At 34.3% G+C, this 27154-nt stretch overlaps 1 protein-coding gene across 2 annotated transcripts in view; it reads left to right on the forward strand.

Annotated features, from left to right (window-relative positions):
- Positions 1 to 27154, forward strand: part of LOC150092319 (oxysterol-binding protein-related protein 11-like) — a 375890-nt gene that overhangs the window by 162330 nt on the left and 186406 nt on the right. For both annotated transcript variants that reach the window (XM_090415181.1, XM_090415180.1), the window contains 2 exons: positions 9527 to 9657; positions 19614 to 19699. In XM_090415181.1, coding sequence (XP_090271307.1) covers positions 9527 to 9657; positions 19614 to 19699 — 217 coding nt within the window. The remainder of the gene's footprint in view (positions 1 to 9526; positions 9658 to 19613; positions 19700 to 27154) is intronic.

Here is a 27154-nt window from a genome sequence, read left to right on the forward strand (position 1 = left end):
ACCAAAACAAGCCTTAAAGTACAAGCCATTAGGAAAAAGAAAACCAGGACATCGTCTTAAACGATTCAACGATGACTTCTAAGGCCGGAACAGGCCATGCTAGGCCTAAATCCTTGATACGTATGATGATGGTGATGAATATTATTGCTTTATGGTAGTCTAGTGTAACTGATACGATTGCTTCACAGTAGCCTAGCCTATACACTAATGAATGAATCGTTATAAATTTTTTATTTTATGCTAATTATTTTAACTAATTAATAACAATTTTATGTAGTTATGATTTAATACTGTATCTTTTTGTTTGAATTTCTCTCAACTGCTAAATGCCATGAACGGTCAGTAAGTGTTTGTGTGCAAAAGTTTTGATGAATTTTAACTTTTGTGTATACTTTATGGTAGTAAATGATAAAATAGACTAATATCTAAATATATTTTATGCATTCATGGTATATCTAACATTTTCTTAATTTTTTTTATATTTCTAAGCTACACTGTTCTGCAAATTTTTTCAAATTGTTGCAAATCTCCAAAAAAATTCCAATATATTTATTTTAAAAAAATAACGTGTATAAGTGGAACTGTGCATCCAAAAGGTGTCACACATTATTAAAATGCTTTGCATTAGAGATAGATGTTGAAAGTTTTCCACTTGATTATATTATAAATTAAAGATGCCAAAGAAATTATATTCTTGATTTCATCCTTTATCCAAGCATAAGCAAAGTTTGCACATGAAGTAACTTCATGACAGGACAAATCATATATAGAGGCTAATGACTTCACGTCAATTGTGTTAGTATCCCATAATGCAATGCACATATCGTTATAGACATGTATAATGCTATGTGGGTTTGTCTCCCACTGATGAGACCTCAATAAAGCATGAAACCAGTCCAGGTAGTGGCCCTTCCCATAATGTATGGCATTATACATGTCATTAAGGATATGTGCGTTGCGTTATCGGATACTAAGGCAACTGATGTGAAGTCATTAGCCTCTATATATGATTTGTCCTGTCATGAAGTTACTTCATGTGCAAACTTTGTTTGCTTACACTTGGTTAAGGGATGAAACCAAGAATATAATTTATTGTAATCTTTAATTTATTATATTTCAAGTAGCTTAGTTGTAAAGTACTGTATGCTATTCACAAATGTTTGTCTGCTTTCACTAGAGTAAAAGGTAGATGAAAGAAATATAATTTTTTAGTTATAACATGCTTTCTTGCCTAGTTGGAAAAACTTATGACTTCTATATTTGGATTATAGTAACATAATGATATATACCTCCTTGTCTACTTGTTTTAATTTTTGGGGTATATGACTTCTGCCATTGAGGCAGCTTTCAGTATCTCTGTGGATCTCGATCCCATTGATTGAAACCTCATAATGGTTAAAATAGTCTAAGTAGTGACTCTCTCCATAATGTATGACATACACATTCTGTAAAGAGAAGTGTTGCATTATAGAATGCAAGGCAGTTTGATGTGAAGCCAGCTGTTGTCTATATGCAAGTCATCAAAATTTCATATACAAATGTGTGTCCTCTTACACCAAGATAAAACTCAAACAAAAACAGGGTATGATTTCTTGTTCAGTACAATATAATATGAAATATCTTAGTGGTTTATGTATTTCAAATTAGTCTTAGATTATGATTGTCACAGAGAAAGAAAGCAAATATACTTTTCTTACATCTTTTGCTTCCCAAAATAACACAATATATCAGGTTAAAAATTTGGCAGTCATTTCTCATATAGATTATTTTGTTACATACATATAGAAAGGCTTAGGTGTCGTTGATCATTCATAACTATTTTATGATATAAACAACAGTAAGAGGAGAAAAAATATATTTATTAAACTCCCTAATATTTTGCTAGTTTTCAAACCAGCATCATCAGATCAGAATTATAATTGTGATAGGCACACAGCACTTAACTATGTAATTGAGGAAAACAGTTTAAATTGTAACTGACAGTAGAACTAATGTCTTTATTTGGAGATTGAGACATTCTTCCCGTGGCCCACCCCTACCAGTAGTGTTACCCTGTGGTACACTACTGTAGTGTACCAGTAGTGTGTCTGAAGCACCAGCAATGGTGCTTCAGACAAAAGACACCCCAGAGATGAATCACAGGTAACATGAAGCTAATGTCTTAAACAAGTCGTCCAAAGGTAAGAAGCCTTCTGGACCACTTACAGCAACTATGATAAATGCAAAACTTAAAAAGCTCCATGCCAGCTCAATTGTCGCCCGGAATAACAATGATCGCGTTGCTTGTTTGGGCGTTGGGCAAGCTTCAAAACATAAGTTAGTCCCCTAAACAACACTCTCTCAAGATATGTTCCTTAAACATAGGACTATCTAAATGGTGGCAACATGGTCATGTTTGTTATAGACAAATGCTCAAATGCAATTACTAGATTGAGCACTCTCAAACCCCTAGTATATTCCTTTACATGCTGTCTCAGGTAATTATGCCTTAGTAACTGCATAAAATTCATGTCCTTTCTCCCATGTGTCCTCTCCTCCCAATCAATGTTACCATAGTTGAAATCCCTCATAATAATTACCTGTCCTCCATTTATTGAGTCTATTTGCTGATGCATACTATCTCCATCCCCTGGTCTATAACAGCATTCAACTGTATATTTTATTCTGCTGGTCTCAATCTCACACCAGATAGCTTTAAATGTACTATTTTCACTCTCCTGCAGTTGAACTTCTATTCTCCTTGGCTGCAGTTCATTGGCTATCATCCATAACACTCCTCCCCCATTCTTTTCTCTCTATCCTTCCTGAACAAACACTTTACCGTTCACATTCTAACCCACTATCTTATTCTGTTAGCCATGTTTCACTAATGCTAACCAAGGCCAAAAATTTCTCCTGCTTGTTCCTAATGCTCCCGGTATCAGTGTGCATAAAGTGCAAAAGCCCCTAGACCCACCCCTATCTTGACACATTATACTAACTATTCCATTCTAGTTTGTTACCAATTGTGCTAACTCAGGCATGTTTTATGCATTCTTACGCCCAACTTCCTCACTGATGTCTGCATATCCACTCAACAGCTCCCCCCCCCAGAGTTTCCCTGATTCTGCACATCCACTTCATTAAACAATTTTTCCAGTCTCCAAACACCAAATCCATCCAGATGCAAACCATCCTTCATATACTGCAGAAGTCCTTTCGTCCATCAAACTCACTCCACACATAGACAAACTCCACACCACTCCTCCTGCATAACCTGTACATCAAGTCATTTGCTATTATGACCCTCCTTCTGAACTCTACTCTGTCTTATCATGGCAACAGACTCACTATCTTAACTCTCACTCTTTTCTTTTGCTACTTCCAGTAATTCTTTCAAGTCCTCTCTCTCTCATGCCATACTTTTCATCTTTTAAATCATTCGTTCTGGCCAGTGCAATAATTTCTTTCACCCTACGCTTTTATGCTCTAATTGCCTCACTTCTAAAATAGAATGTGCAGAACTATGCAAAACGATAAGGAAAAAGATGAGAAATGAAATAAGATCTTATAACACAAAAGAAACAATTGAAAACAATAAAAATATGAAAATACTAAGAAAACATTTATCAGTTGGCAAAAGTCAAATAACTGCAATAAAAGATAAAAATGGAACTACAATAAGGAACCAAGAATAAATGAAGAACAAGAACATGCTAGAAGAATTTTATAAAGAACTCTATAGTGATCCTTCAATAGATAGATCAAATATAAATAACTCTTCTCCATTGCATATAGAATTCATCTCCCCCCCCCCCCATTCACTTCAGATGAAATAAAACAAGCATTGAAACAAAATGGAAAATGTGCTGATGAAGATCTAATTCACTTAGAATTAATTAAATGAGAAGGAAACAATATAATTCATGTCATAAACTTACTAAATCTATGCCTAGAAGAGGGGAAGATACCAAAAAATTGGAAAAATGCTACTCTGATACTGTTATTTAAAAAAGAAGTAAAGAACTATAGACCAATTAATATTCTCACAAAAGTAATAACAAACAAGTCAACCCCCTCTTCTAGACTCAGTTCAACCAGTAGAACAAGCAGGATTCCGTAGGCTTTAACAAATTTATCATATTCATGCAGTAAAACTAATAATAGAAAAAGCAGAAGAAAACAAATTGCCTCTCTGTTTAGCCTTTCATTGGTTATGAAAAAACATTTGATTCCATCAAAACTAATGCAGTAATCAAATTATACTCCAGAATTCCTGGAGAATATATGGACCTCCTCCAGCCAATATACCATACTGCAACAGCAACTATCCAACTTCACACGAGTAGCAGTAAAATATCAGTTGAAAAAGGTGTTCGACAAGGAGACTCTCTGTCACCCAAAATCTTTACAGCAATCCTTCAAGAAATATGTAATAATATAAACTGGACAAAACTTGGTATAAAAATGAATTACAGAAACTTAACACACCTAAGATATGCAAATGATATAATTTTTGCAAACACTCCAGAAGACCTTAATATAATGATAGAAGACCTATATCATGACAGCAGAAAAGTTGGTATAAAAATAAACAGAGAAAAAAACTAAAATCATGTTTAATCATTTTGTAACACCAAAAAACATAATAATAGAAAACAATTTCTTGGAAAGAGTCTCTTCATATACATACTTTGGTCATCTCATTGATCTAAACTGTGGACTCCAAAAGGAAATAAATAGGAGACTTCAACTTGCCTGGAGGGCATTCAGAGAATTGGAAAGCATTTTTCAAAACAATGATGTCCCACACTGTTTAAAAAGGAAGACATTTAACCAGCATATACTTCCCGTCATCTCATATGGTTGTGAAACTTGGTCGCTAACAAAAGCACTGACAAATAAACTAACAACAACTCAAAGAAAAATGGAGAGGTTGATGCTAGCCATCACATCAAAAGATAAGAAGTGAAACACCTGGATAAGAAGCCAGACTCGCATCACTGACATCATTCTTCACCATAAATGACTAAAATGGAAATGAGCCGGAGACATCTATTCAGAAGAGAAGATGAGCAATGGACCACCATACTAACGAATTGGATTCCAAAAGAAGGGAAATGAGGCCTAGGATGTCCTAAAAGAAGGTGAGTGATGAATTGTCAAATTTTGTTTGGGAAAATTGGTCAATCATTGCCAAGAACAGAGAAAAGTGGAAAGAACTGGAAAAGGCCTTCATCCAGCAGTGAACAGAGAATAGCTGAAAAGAAGAAGAAAGCCTCACTTATATCATTAATTTTCGTGCCAGGAAAGCACAATTTTGTCAAACTCTCATCAATCACACCTTTTACTATTGAATCATCATATAACACTCACTCCTTAATATTTCTTTCTCTCCCAATCATGCCCTAATGTTTCTTATCTCGCACTTGTTTCATTTTGTTATTAACTAATCCACTCATACCTATAAAAAGAAGGCACAGCCATGGGCTCGCCATTATCTCCCCCTATTGCTTAACTTTTATATGGAACATTTTGAGCAACATGCTCTAGATTCCTCTCCTTTAAAACCCAAAGTCTGGCATAGATATGTTGACGATGTTTTCACGATCTGGTCCCATGACCGCCAGACACATTCCTTAGCCACCTAAACAAACAACACAAATGCATACAGTTCACAATTGAGATTGAAAAACAGAACACACTTCCGTTCCTAGATACACTAGTCACATGTCTTCCTTCTGGCAATCTTTCCTTCACTGTTTACCGGAAACTGACACATACTGGCCAATATACACACACAAACTCCTTCCACCACCTAACACAGAAACTAGGTGTCATTAATACTCTAAAAAACAGGGCTCTGAAGATCTGCTCCAGTGAACATGCACTGAAAGACGAATTTAAAGTTATCAGCAATACTTTTCAAAAAAATGGGTTCAGCCAAAACACTATTAACAAAATTCTCTACAAGACCTCAATTAAAAACAAAGACAAACCAGACTACAATAAAACTATAACCATTCCATACATTAAAGGGACATCAGATCAAATAAACAGAATACTACAAAAATACAACCTCAAAGCCACCTTTAAACCTCCTGCAAAACTAAAAAGCTTACTGAACTCATCCAAAGACCCACTCCCTCCGCTGGCCCACCCTGGGTATACCGTATTTATTGCACTTGTAACATACCATATATAGGGGAAACAGGACACACAATTCCTATCAGACAAAAAGAACATAAACGACACATTAAATATAATAATTAAGGTGAAGCGCCTTTCTGATCATGCCCTGAACACCTTACGTAGAATTGACTGGAAAAGTACTAGTTGTCTACATCACACCAAAACATGGTATGAATGCAAATTCAAGGAAGCATGTGAGATTATTATCAACCACCCCAATCTGAACAATAATGATGGCCTAAAAATCCCAAACATATGGAAGGCACATATTCGACCCATGGAACCTTCCTCTCTAAGAGCAACTATAAACAGGACTGTAGAAAATCCAGGATCCTAAATCAAAAATGACAATTGTAATGCTAAAAATAGGACATCATTGTTACTAAAAGAAAACTATCTGTGAGAAAGAATATTTATCCATGCTATCATAAATAGAATTTAGTTTGATGTAATTTCTAAATTATTATTTTTTTTTTATTTTTTTCACTAGAGGTCATGTCAGTAGATTAACTTGTGATCAAATTCATTGTTTCTTACTCACTGTATGTTATGTAACTCAGCTTGTGTATTTGTATATACTCCAGATGATGATCTTAATATGAAGATCGAAATGTCAGGATATTAAAAAAGAGTTATTTTTAATGCGGTTGTAAAATCCATAATTTCTAAAATGAATGCTGATCACCATGCAACACTGAAAGAAAAGAACTAATCCACTTGGTAGACATTTTTGCAATTGCTCCAGCTGCTGCTTCACCCTATATATCACTCTGTGCAATCGAGCCATCTTTCATATTCTGACTTTCATCCACTACATCAATCTCACAACCTGAGACACTCTTTGCATCCTCGCTTTCATGATGACACTTTCGACACACATTCCCACCACTGTCACTTTCAAATCAAACTCCAGCTGCTCTCAGCAATGCAGACATTATACTGGACAAAGTGTAAGAATTTAATCAAATTCTTATTTACTCAATTAAATTATCTAATTTAATCAAAGGGACAAAGTCCCTTTTATTAAATTCTTTAAACAATGACGATGACTTGGATGCCATTGTTCTACTTCGCATTAGCACCATGTGATGCGCTACTTATCAAAAGACTAAATTAACACTATTTAAAATCAAATTTTTAAGCTGAACTAATTAACTCTGAAATACTCTAATTCTAGCACAATTTTTTAACTGATAACACTATTTTTTTTAAAACTAACACACTAACTTGACAATTTCTTGTCAAGTATAATTTATGTAAACATAAGTAATTCATCTGACTTTAATTATAATAACAGCCAAGCCTGTTATAACAAGCCATTTCTCCATAAAATAAACTTATGATACTGTTGTTTTTCTTTTATGAGTACTTTTATTTAGCAACCTCTGTCTGTGTGTAGTGGCAAAGCAAAATTTTTGTTTAAAGGTGGTATTGTGACATAAAGTGGAATGGTGTGAGATGACCAGCATCCCGCTTATTGGAGGCCTGAAGTGGCGTGTAAAAGTGCCATGTTTGGTCTCTGTAGCAATTTCCAGACTGCTACATTGTAAAAAATAAATAAAATATATAAAAATTATAAAAATAGGGGGGATGGGGGATCTTTATCTCGCCCATGGTACAAAATGTACTATAGGTTTGATATAACCCCAAAAAAACTAGATTTTCTCTTTCGCTCATGACACTACTTCACCTATAAACAGCTATTAACACTATTTACCTTGGTGGACTTGTGGTTTCAGTCAGGATTTCTCCATGACTGTAGGTCGTAAAGAGTCCAGCTATTCCTGTCTTGGGCCTTTCTTCTCCATTTTCTTCCAACTTTCTTAATCATTGGGTCTTCCCACTTAAGGCTGGTCTTCCAGGTTTCCTTTTGGTATCTCTCAGATACCAGTTTGTAACTCTGACTGTCCATCTGTTGTCTCTCATTCTGGTGAGATGTACTGCACATCTTCTTTTGCTGTTGTACATTGTTTTTATTATATCTGTGAGTCCAGATTTCTTCCTGATTTCTGTGTGTCTTACATGGTCTATTTTGTTTATATTGCATATTCTTCTTTCTATTGCACGTGGAGTTGTTATTAAGCTTTTTTCTTCTTTTAAAGTTATGTTCCATGTTTCACTGCCATAAGTTAATGCTGGTAAGATGTGACTATTGAAAAGATGGGCTCTTATGTCTATATCTATGGTTGGTAATTGTTGATTTTATTTTGTTAAAGGCTATCCAAGCAGCTCTTTTTCTCCTTGATATATCATTATTCATTTTTATGGACTGGCCAAGGTAGATGTATTCTTCAACTTTTTCGATGGTGTGAGATTCTAGAGATATTAACACTGCACAAGTCACAAATCCGCCCAACTCTTGAACTGTTCTCACATCTGGAGTGGGGCTCCAAAAAGCTCCCTCAAAATGCTCGACTCAATACAGATGAGAGCAATTAGACTAATAAATGACCCATCCCTCACCAACTCACTCCCTCCACTTTCACATAGACGCTTGGTCTCTGCAATCTGTATATTCTATAAATATTTCCATGGGAAATGTTCATCTGAAACAGCATCAATAATTCCCCCACCCTGCGCAAAGCGATTGGAACACATGCAGTTGCCGCCCAACATCCTTTCGCAGTCCACCTCGAAACCCACAGAACAAGTTTCTTTTCTTCATCATTCATCCCTGCTACTGCAGTACTGTGAAATATTCTTCCCCCAGACATATTTCCCACTTACAGGAATTCAAATCAAATGTAAACAAGTTTCTCCTTTCGCAACCCACCATCCATATACGGCTAACGTACTATAGGTTGACCAGCCAACCTCCTGTATATGGGCCCAACATAAAAAAAAACTTTCGTGGATGGGAACAACATAAAAAAGACTAAATCTTGCACTCTCTCTCGATCCATGGATGCAATTTAGACTTCCACCAGCTGTAATTGCTGTTTCATGTGCCATATATTATAGTAGACTGTTACTATAATAAACTTGTAACAGAGACCACAGGAATAGTTTGCAATAGTGAATAATTTACTATAATGAATTTTTTGTAGAATACTATTGTGCATATGGGACTTTGGTTAGGCATTTTTGGTAGTTTATTATGGTGAGAGAGAGTGTGTGTCATAATGTTGTTTGTTATAGTGAGAATCAACTGTAGTTTGAGTTAGTTTTTGTGTTTTGTAAAGGATTTTATTTATTTTTTTTTTTTTTAAACACATTCTTTAAATCTTCTGACTTCTAGAACTGTTTTATTGCTCCTGGTTCTGTAATATTTATTATATATGTAACTAAGATTTAAATGCTTTTGAGTTATTTCATTAAACAGTGAAGTTTAATATTTTATATACTGATGAGATAGGTGTATTTGACTCCACTGGAGAAGTGATAGATGAAGAAGAAATAGAACCTCCATCTGAGGATTGGCAGAAGCATAAGCATATTATGCTTAATTTGCTGTCTCACTTAAAACTGGGAATGGATCTAACAAAAGTATGTGACATTGTGTATGATCATGAATATTTATTATATACATGTAAATGCAGCGTTACCTTTTTTTTTTTTCTCTAGCTAACACACCCAGTTAAGCACATTAGCTTCGCATTAAGAATTAAGGTAATTTTGGATTAAAATTAAAAATGCATTCGTTATGGTTGAATGCAGTGTTCAGGATATTAAAATTTATTATATAAAATAGTTAGCAAATTAATTTTTATTAATGTACATAAAATGATTTCAAGGTAAAAGGAAAGTTACTTTGGGGAATTTCAAAGTTTAAAAAAAAAAAAGTAGAATTATCTGAATCAGTGTAATGTTGAAGCTGCCATTCTTTATTAATATTTTATCATTACTGTAAATGATTAATTTAACTCTGTTTAAAATGTCATTCCAGAAGTAAATTTTTTATGTCATCACCCACTTCCTAATAAAAAGGTTCCAAGAAATTCAGATTTCAAAGGTATCTGATTAGATTTAGTAAAGTTTTCCAAACAAGCTCCCACTCTATTTGCCTTTCTTCTTCTTCCTTTTATAATTGAGTTTATTATGTATTTGGGCCTTTGTGATAGTGATCAGAAAACTGACAAAATATTCTGGAGCTATTGAAAAAAACTTAGAAATGGAGAAAATAAAGCAAGCAGTGGCAGAACTATACTAGAACATTTTCAAGAGGACATATCAATACTTGAGATAGAAAAAGCCATCAAAAACTTGAGAGGAAAGGCATCTGGAGTAGATGATATTCAACCAGAGATACTTAATTATGGAGTTATAAAAGTTTTGCAGTTCCTACACTGCATAATAAGGAAGATGGTCTCATGTGAAATCAGGGGTAAGACAAGGATGAACATTATCTCCACTCTTATTCATCTGTCTTCTTAAGTAGCTTCTCCAATCTGGAGGTTAGCAATCATGGTACACCAGAGTGTCTGTTCCTCTGCCATTCTTTTGATCTTGTGATTGTTTTTGTTACCCATCCATTTCTTTACATCATTAACCCAAGAAATTCTTGGTCTACCTGAAGATCTCCTTCTTGCTAATTTTCCCTCCAGCATTTCTATAGATGCTTCCTTGCTGATCCTCTTAATATGGGATATTATAGACTCTTGTCTCACCCTTCTTTTGATATCTATTGTTTCATGATTAATTTCATTTATAATTTGTGTCTTCCCATTCCAGTATAATTTGATTATTATTCTGAGGTATCTTGTATCAATTTTGAATGTCTTTCAATATTTCTTTCACTTTTCTTAAAGGGTCAAATGCTTTTTGAAAGTCTGTAAAGCATAGATATATGTTTTTTTTATTTCTATTGATCTTTCAGTAACAATCTTTGATTCATAGATTGCATTAATTGTACTTTTTCCTGGCATGAACCCTTTTTTTTGCTGTTCACTTATATGGCATAGAAAACATATTTTTTAATATTTTCAATAGCTTTTTGAAGCATGGGATATGATACTCATCATCATCATCATCATTTATTTATAATTTTACAATTATAAATAGGGAAGCCAATCAAAACAAATAAGTAGTCTGTGTACACAAAGACAAAACTTGGAGGTTCTTATGACGTGAAGGAAAACCAAGCTTCTCTGTCATATGCTAATTGACGGATCTCTGATGCAAAGAGTTGGGGGAAATGGGGAGAATATTGCTGATGTATTTCCAATATTGAGTTCGAGATCTGCCTCTTTTTATTTTTCCATCTGTAGAGACTTAGAGGACCAGAGCATCAAAAGGTGCAGAGTGTGGATGCCTGAGTTGGTGGCTGAGCCATTTTATTTGGTTTCTTTGAACAGTGCTGACTAGAGGATCTTGCTGGGTTTTATCTAGAGTTGGGAATGTGGTCTTGCCAAGAGTAATCCAGGATATTTCTTGGACCAGGCATGTCAAACTCGTTTACCTCCAAGGGCCAAATTAATCGCTTATCTTTATAAGCGATAAATACAAAATGTTATATTCAGGCAATGACAATCAGGGAAAAGAGGGTGTAGCTATAGTATTCAACATTAAATATAAGAATAATCTTCTTGAATGGCAGGCACCATAAAGTAGAGTGATGCAGACAAATATCAGAATGGGAAACTGGACAATGAGACTTGTTTGTGCTTATGATCCCACAGAGGATTCTACCAAGAAAGAAATGCAGAAATTTTTTGAGGCATTAGAGAAGGCATCTGGTACAATGAAAAAGGATCTCCTTTTTCATTGTGCTGGTATTTAGATCTCCAGCAAGGAGATCTTAACACCAGTTTTGAAAATGATTACCAGAGATATAGAAATGTTTTGGAAAAATTTGGAGAAAAGCACAAAGCTAATAATAATGGTAAATGCCTGCTTGATTTCTGTTCAGAACATGGATTAGTTATTACTAATGCTATGTTCCTACAATGTGCACAAATTCACACGGAGAGAAGAAGAAATAAGAAAAGTCTCATTGTCTATGTTATAGTTGATAGCAATGTTTTCCCACTGTTTCAGGACACAAGAGGTTGTTTATAATAATTGAAAAATCAGAACTCCATGGTGGACTCAGAAAGTTAGAGGAAGTGAAGGAAAAGAAGAAAACTATCAAAAATTCCTGGCAAGTAAGTCAGCTTGTACTATAAGAGAATACAGAGAAAAATGTAAGAAAGTGAAGCACTGTGTAAAACTGGCTAAACAAAAGTAATGAGAAGACATTGGTAAGAACATAGAAAATAAATATCAGGAAAGTGACAAAATATTGTGGCAGCTATTAAAAAAAGTTTAAAAATAGAGGAAAAAGTACTGTATAACAAATCAGAGATGATAAAAGTGACATGACAACTGAAGATAACAATATTCTAGATGTCTGGAATAATTACTTTGAAAGGCTGCTGAATGAAACATGCAGTGTCAGTGTCAGCATGATGGTAGAAAATACCCAACAGGGATACACTCAGGAAATCATATCCATACTTAAAATAGAAAAAGTATTGTATTAAATGGAAGACCAAGAATTACCTGGCTGAAATTAATAAAGAACATCTTGGGATGCAGAACATATAAGGAACTTTTTCGAACAGCAAGGAATAGAGAAGACTGGAAGATCGTGTTCAAGAGAAGACCCAACCCGTCTTAGACAGAAGAGAAGAAGAAGAAGATTGTATTAAAAACCTGAAATGTGGAAAGTCAGCTGGATTCAATGAAATTCAACCAGAAACTCAAATATGAAGGTATTAAAGTTTTACAGTGGCTGCATTGCATAATTAAGACCTGGTCAAAGGATCAAATTCCAGATGATTGGAGCAGAGCTCTCATAGTACCCATCTAGAAAAAGGGAAATGAAACTGAATGTGAGAATTACAGAGGTATTTCTTACTGAGTGTTCCTGGTAAGATTTATGCTAGTATACTTGAGAAACAGTTAAGAAAAATTGTGGAAAGGAAGCTTGGCAAAGAAGCTGGATTCACTCCAAATAGAGGTTGCCAGGATCAGATTTTCACTTTAATAATACAAATAGTTGAGAAATCTTGGGAATATAACAAGGATTTATTTAAGTTTTGTTGATCTGGAAAAGGCATATGACAAGGTGCCAAGAGGAAAGCTCTTCAAAATACTACAGTTATATGATCTAAATGACATAGTACCTATTTAAGCTGTAAGTCAGTATAGGAGGAACAGGAAGATGGTTTGAAGTAAAATCATGTATGTATGCAAGAAGGGTGCACATTATCTCCAATGTTATTTATTATCTATATGAATTGCATTATGAAAGGAAAGTGGTATTAAATATGATATCAAAATTGTCATGTTAATTTTATGTTATGTCTATGCAGATAACGTTATACTTCTTAATAAATCCAGTACCAGTCTGCAAGATTCCCTAAACTAAATTAAATAACTGTTGTAATAGATTTGGTATGAAAATCAGCAATAAAAAGGCAAAGACATTGAAATAGGCAGACACATGGAAAACATCAGCTGTATTCTGAATGGTGAACCTATAGAACAAGTAACATTTCAGCTCTTTAGGCACAATATTTAGTGAAGATGGCAAATAAATATTTAAATAGACAACAGAATTAGTAAAGCTGGTATAGTAGGAAGTCAACTGAATAAATTTATATGGAATAAGAAGAAATTAGTTGAAACACTAAATTAATGTATACAAGACAGTGTTTAAATCAGTTTTGACTGATGGATCCAAGAGGTTAGAAATAAAACACTTGATCAAAAACTGGAGACCTCTGATATGAGAGTTCTGACAAAAAAAAATGAACAGATGGCATCATATTAAAAATAAGGATATTAGAAAAGAACTTGCTATTGTTAGCATTTAGGAATGTCTTTGTAACTAATATCAGGTGGTATGGTCACTTTAATAGAATGGGAAAAGAAAGATTAGCAGAACAAGTGTTCTTTACTAGGTTGGCAGGAAAAAGGCCTAGAGGAAGAACAAGATGCATGGCCATCCCTCAACTTATGTGCTTTCGAAGATACGTCCTTGATCCCATAAGGAAATAAATAACATTTTCGACTATACTTTCAAACAGGACACAAACTAACATAAAGTAAAAAGGTTTCTATTTAGCAACAGCAATTCAGCGGCATCCTCCATCGGAAGTCAGCATGTCTTCAACAATTCCTCCGTTGATTTTATGTTTGAGAAATAGGCTATCTGTGTATTTATCATTAAATATTTAATGATATTTTGTGCGATGTGGCCCCTACATGTCCAATCAGAAAACCTAGTGAAGAAACAGAAAAAGGTTAAGCAATTGATCTTGAAATGAAGTTGCAAGTTATAAAGTAACATGAAGCTGTTAAGCCCATCAGAGTGATCGCACATGACTTTGGATGGTCTCATTATAGAGTGATGATCATTTTGAAAAATAAGGATAAAATCGTAGAGGCTGTGAAAGGATCTGCTTTCATTAAATTGATAATAGTAATGAGGCAACGACAAGGTCCCATCGATGATATGGAAAAGCTACTTGTGCCATGGATAGAAGACCTGAACCAAAAGGGCATACCCCCTTAGCACTATGACCATAACTGCTAAGGCACTAAGTCTCTTCAACATGTTGAAAGAGAAAGCAGGTCCCTATTATGACTACAAATTCAACTTCTTCTGGTTGGTTCATGAGATTTAACCAGCGTTTTGAGCTGCATAATATGAAAATGTATGGTGAATCTGCAAATGCCGATGAGAAGGCTGCCAAGGAGTTATTATTATTATTATAAAAACCTCAATAGAGTCAAAGACTCATCGTGGGAGGTCCACTGTTATACACATAGTTTATCATACTGTGCCTGAATTTGTGGAGAAAATTGGATAAAATGATTAAGGAGGAAAATTATTTGCCCCATTCTACACGAAACTTTTACAGTTTCTGTATTCAGCTATAAAATAATGCTGGATTTAATATCCACTTAATTTTTGTTATTTGCCCCACCAAATATTTAATATGGTTGAGTCCTCTTTGTGTCAGGCCGAGCGGACATTCATCCACAAGAAGTTAAAATCTATGCCTGGTTTCAAAGCTCTTAAATACCATATTATAATTCTATTAGGGGATAATGTGGCTGGATATAAACTGAAAGCTGTGATATGGCACAGTGAGAATCCACGAGCCTTCAAAACATTAGGAAGCATACTCTTCCAGTTCATTATCAATGCAATAAGAAGTCATGGATAACTCAAAAATTGTTTGCAGATGCCTTAATCAATTTATGCTAGTGAAATGGAAAGCTATTGTGTGAAAGAAAATGTAGAATTTAAAATTTTATTAATTCTAGATAATGCTCCAGGTCACCTGTCTTATATCTGTGATCTTTACCAAGTTCAAGGTCATGTTTCTCCTCCAGACACTACTTCATTGATCCAACCGATGGATCAGGGAGTTCTTGCAGTGTTTAAGGCTTATTATCTATGGAGAACTTTTTCACAAGCCATTTCCACCACTGAAAGAAATGATCAGACTCTCATGCAATTCTGAAAAGCATTCAATATTTATCATGCTATTAAAAATATTGCTGTGGCTTTGGACGAAGTGACCTCTCAACGTATTAGTGGCATATGGAAAAAGACATTAAAAAGATTTGTGCACAATTTTGGAAGTTTTGAAAGAAATGAAGACCTTTGTGAATTCAGTAAAGAAATAGTGGACCTAGCAAACAATCTGAATATCGAAGTGAATGATGACGACATAGTTCGACTGATAGAAAGTGACCCTGAAGAGTTGACCAACGAAAAATTGGTTGAACTGGAGGAACAACATGTTGCAGAAGAGAAAGAATGAGAAAAGGAAAAAGAAGAGGTAGTTAAACAATTTACAGTGAAGGGTCTTGTAGAAATGTTCTCTGCAGTTAGCGATCTTTTCAAAATGGCTGAAATTGACTCCAATGTGAACACTACTTATTAGTAGAAACGAAAGTACGACATTATGCGTTTGTTTGCTATAAAAAAATTTATGATGAAAAGAAGAAGAGGAATAAGCAAAGCACATTGGACATTTCATGAAAAAAAAAAAAAAAATTACATGAGAAGAGCCACAGCCACCTGGTCCTTCATACAAGGAAGGTAATGAAGAAGTGATTGTGGAGGAATATTTGGGCGATTTCTCCTGTTTTATAGTGGCAGTAATGCATAGTACAGTTTTATAAGGTTTTAAAAAAAAATTAAAATGACAGTATATTTATTATGGTTAAGTTCCTAACCCCTATAACTCTGTTGATTTAACGTATCTACTTATGTCCGACCAACTTACTTCCTGCTGGATGGAATGGAACCTGGACGTAAGTTGAGGGATTACTGTATATGGATTGATACAATAAAAAGCTGTTTAAATGACAGAAATATTAAATCTGAAAATATTAGAATAGTCCTGACAGATAACAGATTAATTGGAGGAAAATTATTGATTGGAAGTTAGTTATGGGGTAACTTTTAGATGTTGTACTATCATAATTATCCTATTTATCCCCTGAGGGTACATATCAGGAATTTGATGATGCTAGTTCGTTCTTTTTGAAATTTATCTGCAATTTTTCTTAGCTTTCAGAATTTCATTACCGAGTGCTTCAGGTATGACATACTCGGTAATGAAATTCCTCTGTAATTCACATATTTAGTTTTTCCTCTTTTTTTATATGTGATACTATGAGAGCTGCTCCAGTCATCTAGAATTTGTTCTTCTAGCTTTGAATTTTGTAGTACATCCATTGTAAAAGTTTTATATCTTCATATTTGATCATTTCTTTTCTAATATCATATGCTCTGCCTTTTCTGCATTTCATGTTTCTGTTCAATTTTTCCTTTCTCTAATACTGAAATGTACTAATTACTCTACTCAATTCAATTTTTGAGGTAATTACTCTGAACATGTAGTCAAGAGGTTGATGTTATTAATATTCAAGAATATATATATATATATATATAAAGCCAATCTAAACTGACATGGTGACTTAAAACAGAATGAGAGATAGAATATTATCAATAAAAAAAAGTTTTTGAAATAAATATAAGAAATGAGACACAAGAAGACCAAGATATAACTCAGTTGTTGCAGTTAGTGGTTTTAGAAGACCAAAAGGAAAGAGACAATTAAATTAGAGATCTGAGAAAGGATAGAACAGTATGGAAGATATGGAAGAAAACTATTAACAGGAAACTAGTTGTGAAATGTTCATTGTGGTGGACACTGGGATGACTTCTTTTATTCCCTGGTCCAATCAAAACTCTCAACCATTATCCAAACTTTTATTCACCAACAACTGCCAAATATCAAAGTCAAATATTCAGCATATGCTCATCAAAAATTCCAGCCTCTCACTCAGCTTCACTATTGCTCATTACAATTGCAAAATAAAAAATAATAAAACAATCAAATATAAAGCAGATTTTATAAGGGCCAAATTAATTATGCTCATCTCTTGTTCAAATCGCATTCAAGCCTTTCGGTCCCTTGCCAAGCTGTTGGATGCAACTCCTGTCTTTTCATATTACCATTTCTCTCACTCACATCCTGATGGTACAAGAGTATCATCTGAGAAAAACACAGACTTCCTAGCATTAGTTTTTGTCTCCAACTTTTGTAGTTAACCAAGGCAGATCTCTTACCACAATCTCTCTCCACAAAGTATTCCCAGTATGACTCTTCTGAAATTTTGCCAGAAGCACATCATAAAAATACTTAGTAGTTTTGATATCAATAGATTTCCTGACCCTGATGGTATTCCTTCAGTTGTATTTGAAGCTTGTACTCCAGAACTCTCACTCATCTTGTATCATCTTTTCCCCACTCCATTCTCATCAAGCTGTCATACTCATCTAGCATCTCTAGATGCTATGACTGATCATACATATGACAGACTGGATAAAAGCTAAGCAAGCTTTTATCCAGCCTGTTCCCAAAAAATGGTTGTAAAAGTCAATGATCAGACTATCACTGTGTTATTATGACTTCAATACACTCAAAAATAATGGAGAAGGTCATTAAGAACCAACTGCATCACTTCTTGGACTCACCAATTACTTAGTAGTCATCAAAATGGATTCAACCATTCTATCTCTGCAGTGGATCTCCTAGCTGACCTTGCCCACTTATGGACACAGACTATGAAATGGTTGCTCTTCTATATTTCAAGTCATTTGATTGAGTCTGGTATTGTGGCCTTCTTACCAAGCTACCAGCTTGTGATAACCACTTTCCCTTTGTGAATGGATTGCCAGCCTCTTCAGTCGTCTATTGTGGGTCATTTTTTAATAAGTGCTAATGTACCTCGTGGCTCTGTGTGTTAACCTACACTCTTACTCCTATACATCAGTGATCTTCTCTCTCTGATATCCTATTTATAGTTTTTCTGATGGCATTACTCTTTGCTCCTCTTTTCATTTTCAAAACTTGTAGTGCAGGTAATTCATGCTTCAAAATCTTCTTTAACCTTGTCTTAAACACTGATCTGCAGACCATTCTCAAGTGGGATAAGAATAATTGGTGAATTTTAATGCCAACATACAATCTTGTCCATTTCTCAGAAGTCATCATGTCTCCCTCACTTTTGACAACATTCTGTTCACCTACCAGGATCATTTTCTCTTCTTGGGCTGCCTTTCACATTAAAATTACAACTTCCAGAACAAGGACAGTAATGTGTATGGAGGGCAACAGTGGTGCTCTCTGCAGTGATGTTCTGTGATACATAACATGACTGTCCTTGTGCTGCATGTCATTGTGATTTTAGTCTTTGCTGAGTATGTATCTTCTAATGCTTGTTTGAGCTGGTGAAATGTCAGGTTGTAAATACTTAATTTACAATAATAGAAATGAAATTATTTCATTTCTATTTTTACATAGTTTTTCCAGAAATTTCAGTATAAATCACTACAAGTACAAAAATCTGAATATTGAAATATTGTAACTAATAACTTATGACAGATTACCTTGGTGATTAGTACCCAGTCTACTCACTTATTGCCTTTTCATCAAAATATCACCAAATAGCTATTGGAATTTGTACATCTATTTCAAGTTTGATCTTCTTGTCACATTATTAAAAATGCAGTATGCAATTAATTTCTGGATTACTATCTAATAATGCCCTGTGCAACTATTTCAACAAAAGACACATAATGCAATAATATTAATTCATAATTCTTTTGGTATTGTTTAAAACCCAAAAGAAAGATTAATTTATCCATTGATATTGTGTCTTTTTTTTTAATTTAATTAAATAATTAAATTACGTTGAAAACGAAATGTTTCCACAGATTTTTAGCCTGGAGTTTTATGCTTAGTTTTACTTTTTTTTTTCTCTCTTTTCTTTGCAATTTTTACTTCTTTTTTTTCCCTCTTGCAATGTATTATTTCTCTTGCATTTTATATACATACTATTGTTCAATATCAGTGTATGTTGTAAAAGTATTTTTTGTAGATGACTATTACTACTACTACATTTTGAATTTTTTATGACTCTTTCAGGTTATTCTCCCTACTTTTATCTTAGAACCCAAATCCTTGCTGGAAACATTTGCTGATTTTATGGGTCACCCTAATTATTTTATCCGGTAATATTTAAATATGAAAATAAATAACTTATTCATATATCAAGTAAGATGTATAATATGATTTAAACATTAAATTATTTATTTTAAGATTGTTTATGATGTGCCCTCCCACAGTGCCTCTTTGGACTCACTGGAAGTGTCAGGTAATAGTAGTAATAATAATAATGGAAAGTCAAAATAGGAAAAATAGCAAAAACAATTCATAAATGTTTGAAAAGTGTTTCTCGTTAGACTGCTCTAATTAATAAGCTAAAACTTCTGAAGAATTCAAATGAAGTCCCTATTACCACCTATAAAAAATTGAGAACAAAAATCTTTTTGGCAAAGAATTTGCTTCTTGCTATTTTCCATGAATTAAAGATACCAAGAAATTATATTCTTGGTTTAATCCTTTATCCAAGCAAACAATGTTTGCATGTGAAGTATCTTCATAACTGGGCTACTTGTATAGAGAGGCTAATGACCACATCAGTTGTCTTATTATCCTATAATGCAAAGCACACCCTTTTGGATGTATATAATGCTATGCATTATGGGAAGGACGACTACCCAGACCGGTTTCAACCTTTATTGAGGTATGTTAAAGTGTGGGGATACCTCTCCAAAAATTCTGAGTGATCTACAAGATTAAAGTAGGAAATTATATTCTTGGTTTCATCCTTTATTCAAGTGTAAGCAACAATGTTTGCACATGAAGTGTTTGCACAACTAGGCTACTTGTATATAGAGGCTAATGACCTCTATATACATAAAGCATGCTTGTATATAGGCATGCTAGTTTTAATCATGGAGTGATCATTTTGAGCACAATCAAACATCCTTTCACTATAGCAAACACCATTATATTGAAATGACAGACTGCTAGAAGACAGACAAATAGAAGATAAGTTGTGCAAAAAAAAAAAAAAATGGCTTCCAAAAAGGACGATCGTGCATTTTCCAGTTCTTACATTAAAAATCTTAATGGAAAAACATTACAAATTCAACATAGAAACACGGCATTTGTAGATTACCAGAAAGCTTTTGACAGAGTCTTAAGGGACAAACTGTGGACTGTACTCAAGAATCTAAATATCCAAATCAGCTGCTTGCTGCAATAATTAACATTTATCAAAATAACCAAATAGCTGTAAGAATCAATGAAAAAGTTACAGAATAGAAATCAATAAACAGAGGGGTCTGTCAAGGATGCCCAATGTCACCACCCTTATTTAATATCTATATATATAAAATAGTAAAGAAATTGAAGAAAAATATAAAACGAGCCTTTAAACTGGATCATGGAACTATACTTAATACTTTTTGTTTGCAGATGACCAGATAATCATAGCAAGAAGCAAAGATGAACTCCAAATATCAATATACTCCTTAAACATAATTGCTAAAAATTTGGAATGCAAATATCAACTGACAAAATAAAAATCATGTCTTTTAATGGACCATCTCCAGTCAGAAGTAAAGACATGATTGAAAATAAAATTTTAGAACAAATTAACTTCTTCATATACCTTGGATGTGCTGTATCATATACAAAAGAAGCTGACATTAATATCAAAATTTCAAACTTTCTAAAGATAACAGGAATGATCAATAATGTTTTCAAATCTAACCAAGTTCAAAAGCATACACGAATAAACATTTATAAAGTTTTGGTAAGCCTTCTCTATTGTACAGAGTAAATTATGAATCATAAAAACTGCAGAAGTAAAAAAGAATAGAAACTGGAGAAATGAAATTCCTGCAAATGACAGCAGGCTATACTCTCAGGGACAAAAAAAGAAACACAGAAATACTTAAAAAACTAAAAATAGACACAGTATTGGATGAAGTATATAAATACCAAAAGAAGTGGATTGAACATATCGAAAGAATGGATAGTTCAAGACTAACCCAAAAAATACTCCGTTACCACCCATTTGGAGGATATAGAAATCAGTGATGACTAAGGAAAAGATGGAATGAGAACAAGCCACTGAGCCTAAATTCCTGAAAGGATAATGATGATGACAGGCTGCTGGAAGAGTCCTGACTGAAGGGCCATAGGCACATTGCTATTATAATGAAAATTCACTATAGGAAACTGTTCTCTATATTCCTATGGTTTTTAGAATTTTCCTGTAGTGAGAGTTGACTGTAGTATCAAAGTTATTAAGACTGATATCTTTCTGGCAAAAGATCAGATGCACATACAGCAAGCTGGTGGGAGATGAATTTTTCTTTATAGGATAGTCTTTATAGGCTCACAGTTTGACTCTGTCAGCCTAAACAGTGATGCCCATCATTTATTATTATCTGAGACCTCCAGGGAATCAGGGACTCATCAAGGGTTATGTTTATGCCCACTAACATTAATTAATATGAATTTAGATTAATAGGAATTTTGGTGTTTGATTTGTTGTATTTTATATTTTAATAATGATTTGTATGTGTGTGTGTGAGAGAGAGTGAGATTCTTTCGAATTTGCATTGTGTTTTATGGTTGACAATGCAACAAGTTAATTATAGAGTAAGAACATATAATGTGGGAGACTGGATACAACCACTAAATCTCCTGCCCATGCACATAAACTCAGCAGCATATGATTGTATATTGTTACACTTTGTCTACCTTTAAGCAACATTCAAGCAGAATAAGTGGCAGCAAGATTATTTATTGATTGGGAATCCTCCTAATGCACTAGTAGATAGTATATGAAAGTGAGCCTGATTGTTCAGTCCCACATACTATCTAGTGGCCAGCTTATGGAACTGTTTTATTGCTTGATATAAAGGAGATACTGGCACCATAGTTAATTACAGTGTGATAAACGTGTCCAAGAAAGGTATCACTCACACCATGTGGGGTAGAGTGCAGAAACTGGAGACCAAACATACCAAAACAGTCAATTCAGGACTCTGCTAATCAAGATGGTGCCATCAAAATCACCTACCATCTAAGGCATGAAATCCAGTTGATGTTTCTTCCGACTAGAGAAAGTATTCCATTGTGATATCAGTACTTGACTGATACTTCAGAGTCTTGTTTCCAGAAAATCACAGGAAGGAGGGTTGACTTCATTGTGTCAGTGGGCTACTCATATCAACCGATTATCAAGGAATTGTGTAAAGTGTAGTTCAAATAGTTGAGATGGATAGTAGTTGAAGTCACCTATTCAGGTTCTGTTAGAAATAAAATTGGATTTGGATAACTGTGAGTGTTGTATGAATCATTTATGTTAGTTATTATTAAAGCCACAGATGCCGATGAAGTGGATGCCAAAACTTTTGTTTTATCTGAATAATAACCTATAGCTTTATTTTGTCTTCATAGTTAATAGGGGAAAAGAGTGAAATAAAGCAGTAATTATACATTGTCAGGTGAAAGACTCACTGATATGTTCTTACACACTGCTAACCCAACCTGCTGTGTTTGAATAACCTTGACAGTATCTTCTGCTCTGCTCAGACTATATTCAGGCATGATCTGGCAGAGTAATACAGCTTAATGAGTTTCCAAAATATACAAAATATTCTGTTTTCTATAACCTATAAACCATTCCACAAATTATCCAGTTTTTGCTTTACATCATGGACAGATAGACTTCCCTATCTCTGCTGTATATCATGTTCCATGTGAATACCACCTTTTGTATTCTGGCTGTGTATTACTGATGGAACTTGACTTCAAGAAATTAATGAAGCTAGAGATTTGAGGATAAGAGTTGAAGTTCAGGAGCATATTGCAAAAGTGAATGGAATAGCCCAAAAGATCATCGATATGGATAACTGAGGGATGCAGAATTTATCTTTAGTCTCTAATAAGACCAACTCTACCATTTCTGGTCCCAAGCCTGGATGAGAAAGGAGGAGGGTTGTACTTGTGGCCAGCAACCACAATACTTGAGGTTCTGTAGCAGGAGATTTCTGTGGCCAGAAATCTCCTGCTACAGAACCTCAAGTATTGAAAGGTGTTGGACTAGTTCTGCTGAAGGATCGCCAAAGGAAATGATGCAGGTTGATGAAAGTTCTCTTAGAGAAGCCAACAGGTGGAAAGTTCTTGGAACAGATATCTTCACACTCAAATCTACAACCAAAATTGGAAGTTATAACATCGGGAGACAATGTATGAATCTGGGAAAGCATATCAAATAGCAAAGGAAATGGATAATTACAAAATACAAATACTAGGATTAAGTGAAACCAAATAGAATGGAACTGGTGTTATCTGACTAACATCAAACAAATATATATTCTGGAAACCCCAAGGTTGAAGAACATAGCAGGGCTATGTTCTTCATCCTTGACTTCATACTTTGATGATGACAATGGATGCAAGAAAGACACAACTAGAAATGTCTTTTCTTTCTTGCATCCAGAATAATAAAAGCAAAGTTCAAAACTAGATACAAAAATGTTACTATAATAAACATCTGCACCCTTAAAAACAGTGCTGACTGAGAAGAAAAAGAAGACTTTTATGACCTTCTGCAGAGAGAGAGAGTTAAACAAGAGTAGCAAAAGAGATATGATCTTATTTCTGGGAGACACAAATGCAAAGTAGGCAAAGACAACAGGGGATATGAAATAGTGATGGGAAAAGGAAGACTAGAAGAGATGAAAATGGAATATTATTCAAGGACTTCTGCCTATTTAACAACTTAAATCATAGGAGGCACAATATTTCAACATAAGAATATACATAAACAAACCTAGATCAGTTGGAAAGAGTAAAAACCAAATAAATCGCATAACCATAAATCACGGAGATCCTCCTTGCAAGATGTGAGAGCATAGAAAGGAGTAGATGCATATACAGACCATATACTTGTGGTGGCAAAGATAAAAATGAAACTAGCAAAGATATTTATATCAAGAAGCGAAAGAAACTGGTACAATATAAATAAACTGAAAAATAAGGATATTTCAGAAAAGCTTGCTTATATAATCAAAAGCAAATATGAAACAATAACACAAAGGGAAGGAAAATATGGAGATATAGAAGAAAAATGGCAAAATATAAAACAATTATACAATGAAGCAACTAACGAAATACTAGGAAAACAGGAAGGAGTTCAGAAACAATGGATAACAGATAAAACAATGCTTTTAAGTGAGGAAAGAAGAGAAGTTAGAAGAAAATTACTCCAAAATCAAAAGGAAGAGAAAAAGAAGATAAACAAAATGTACAAGGATAAAAATAGACAGGTAAAGAAAAGTGTAAGAGATGATAAAAGAAAATTCATTGAAGAAGCAGCTTTCAGACATAATAGATCATGCATAGACCAAATAATAACTCTGAGAATAATTATTGAACAATTAATGGAATGCAGAGCAGCCTGTATTTCGGATTCATTGACTTTGAAAAATCATTTGATAGTATAAACAGAAGTAATGAACAGAGTCTGATGGAGGACAATGATTGAGGCCCTGTGTTTTGCAGGGAGTGAAGAGAATAAGTAAATAAGTAATAAAATCACATCTGGATGACTGTACTTTTCATGTGTTAACCTGTTTTTTGGGAATAAGGAAATACTGAAAAGAATGTAGAGGTGAATCACTGATATAATGACTGGTCTATAGAATGCCCTCTGTGAAGCTGGATAGATAGATTGAAAGTTTGTTGTTTATAAATGTTTCTTAAGCAGAAAAGTTTGAGGTAAAATAGAAATATAAGTTACTAAAAGGATTTTATAGGATAGATGCAAAAGATATTTATCATTGCATGACTAGAGGATAAGGGATTATTCATAGAATTTGTATCTTAGTATAGTAAGCAACAGTATGAGGACCAGATTTATTGCTTGGAAAGTAGTGAATCAGTTCTCATAGGCAGTTGTGAGTGCTTTGCCATTGAATGGATTGAAAGATGCATGATATGTATTATGTGAACAGTGATTAGTTTGCCTCTTGCAGTGAATTTTTGGATTCTGTGGAGATGTATGTTGTAGTAGTAAATAATAGAGGGTTGTAGTAAAGGGTGGCTGATGGACAGATGTCAACAAGTGGTTTATAGAGGAGTTGAGTCCAGTAGAAGGCAGGTGACTGTGGTGTATACCTCAGGGCTCGGTACTTGGTCCTCTGTTGTTTAATTTGTACATTAATGATATTGAAATATCAAAGGAAATATCCACTTGTTTGCTGATGATGCAAAACTGGGAAGAACAATAATCAATTCAAATGATGTAGATACCTTTTAGGATGACTTAAATAGGCTGCTGGTATGGGCTAAGGTAAATGGCTGTCAGTTTAACATGGCTAAGTGTAAGGTAGGGTGATGCACTTTGGGAGGATGAGATCACATGCTGTGTACTTTATTAATGGAACTGAACTACAAGACATTGACGAGGCTAGGGACTTGAAGTTATTATGGACATGGAACTGAAGTTTAGAGGGCATATTACAAAAGTTGCCAAAACATCATATAAATAACTTCCCTATCCCTACATGGTTAGTGAAGAACACACTGACAAGTAGGGATAGGGAAGTTATTATTCTGCTTTATAAAGCATTAATAAGACCACATCTGGATTACTGCACACAAATCTGGTCACCTGGATTTCTTGGTGATGAAGAAATGGTTGAGAGAATCCAGAGGCAAGTTACAAAGATTGTTGCAAGTCTGTGGAATGTTTCCTATGAGGAAAGATTAAAGGTCTGTGGTCTCCAAAACTAACTGATGTATGAGAAGAGATATGATAGAGGCATTTAGTTATTGATAGGATTTTATAGGATTGATACTGATGACTTTTTTCTGAACAGTGCAGGAAGGGAGAGAATGAGGGGTCATCCCTGGAGATTGTGCAAGAGTGTGATTAAGAAGGGTGTTAGGACTAGATTTTTTGCTTGGAGGGTGGCAAATGTGTGGAATGTGTTGCCAAAGGTGATTGTGAATGCTTCGTCTGTTATTACTGAATTTAAGAAGTATGATAGGTATTGTGTGAATAATGGTTAGTGTGTCAATGTAGGATCTCCCACATTGAATCTCCTGACTTCATGGAGACACTGTTATAATAATAATAAGCCTGGGCATTTTGATGAAATTTCATTGAATTAGCATTCGGTATATTATCATTAAAGGTTGATGTTTGTTTGTATTGAAAAAAGTTTGTTCCTGTGGATCTGCAGAGAAGATTTATTTTATGAGTAGTAGTATTTTGTGTGTGCTTGTGCGTGCGTGCATGTGCACATGCATGTGTTAATTTTCATGTTTTAAGATTGCTGTTAACTGATCGTTCGTTCAGTATTCAATTGAGTTGGGTGGTTTTTGAAGTTTTGTTTCTTGTTTGTCATATATCTTGCTGTCAACTACTGTGTGTGTGTGTGTGTGTGTGTGTGTGTGTGTGTGTGTGTGTGTGTGTGTGACAGACATATTTTAGAGTGTGCTATGCTTGTGACTGCATACTTTTGTCACCTTTAAAGTTTGCAGACACAATGGGAACATGCATTTAAAATCTAGATTATCTGGAAACACTGGAA

This window comes from Typopeltis vanoorti, chromosome 26 (genome assembly GCF_054136105.1).
Source record: "Typopeltis vanoorti isolate ZY-2024b chromosome 26, IOZ_Tvanoo_1.0, whole genome shotgun sequence".
Lineage (NCBI taxonomy): Eukaryota > Metazoa > Arthropoda > Arachnida > Uropygi > Thelyphonidae > Typopeltis > Typopeltis vanoorti.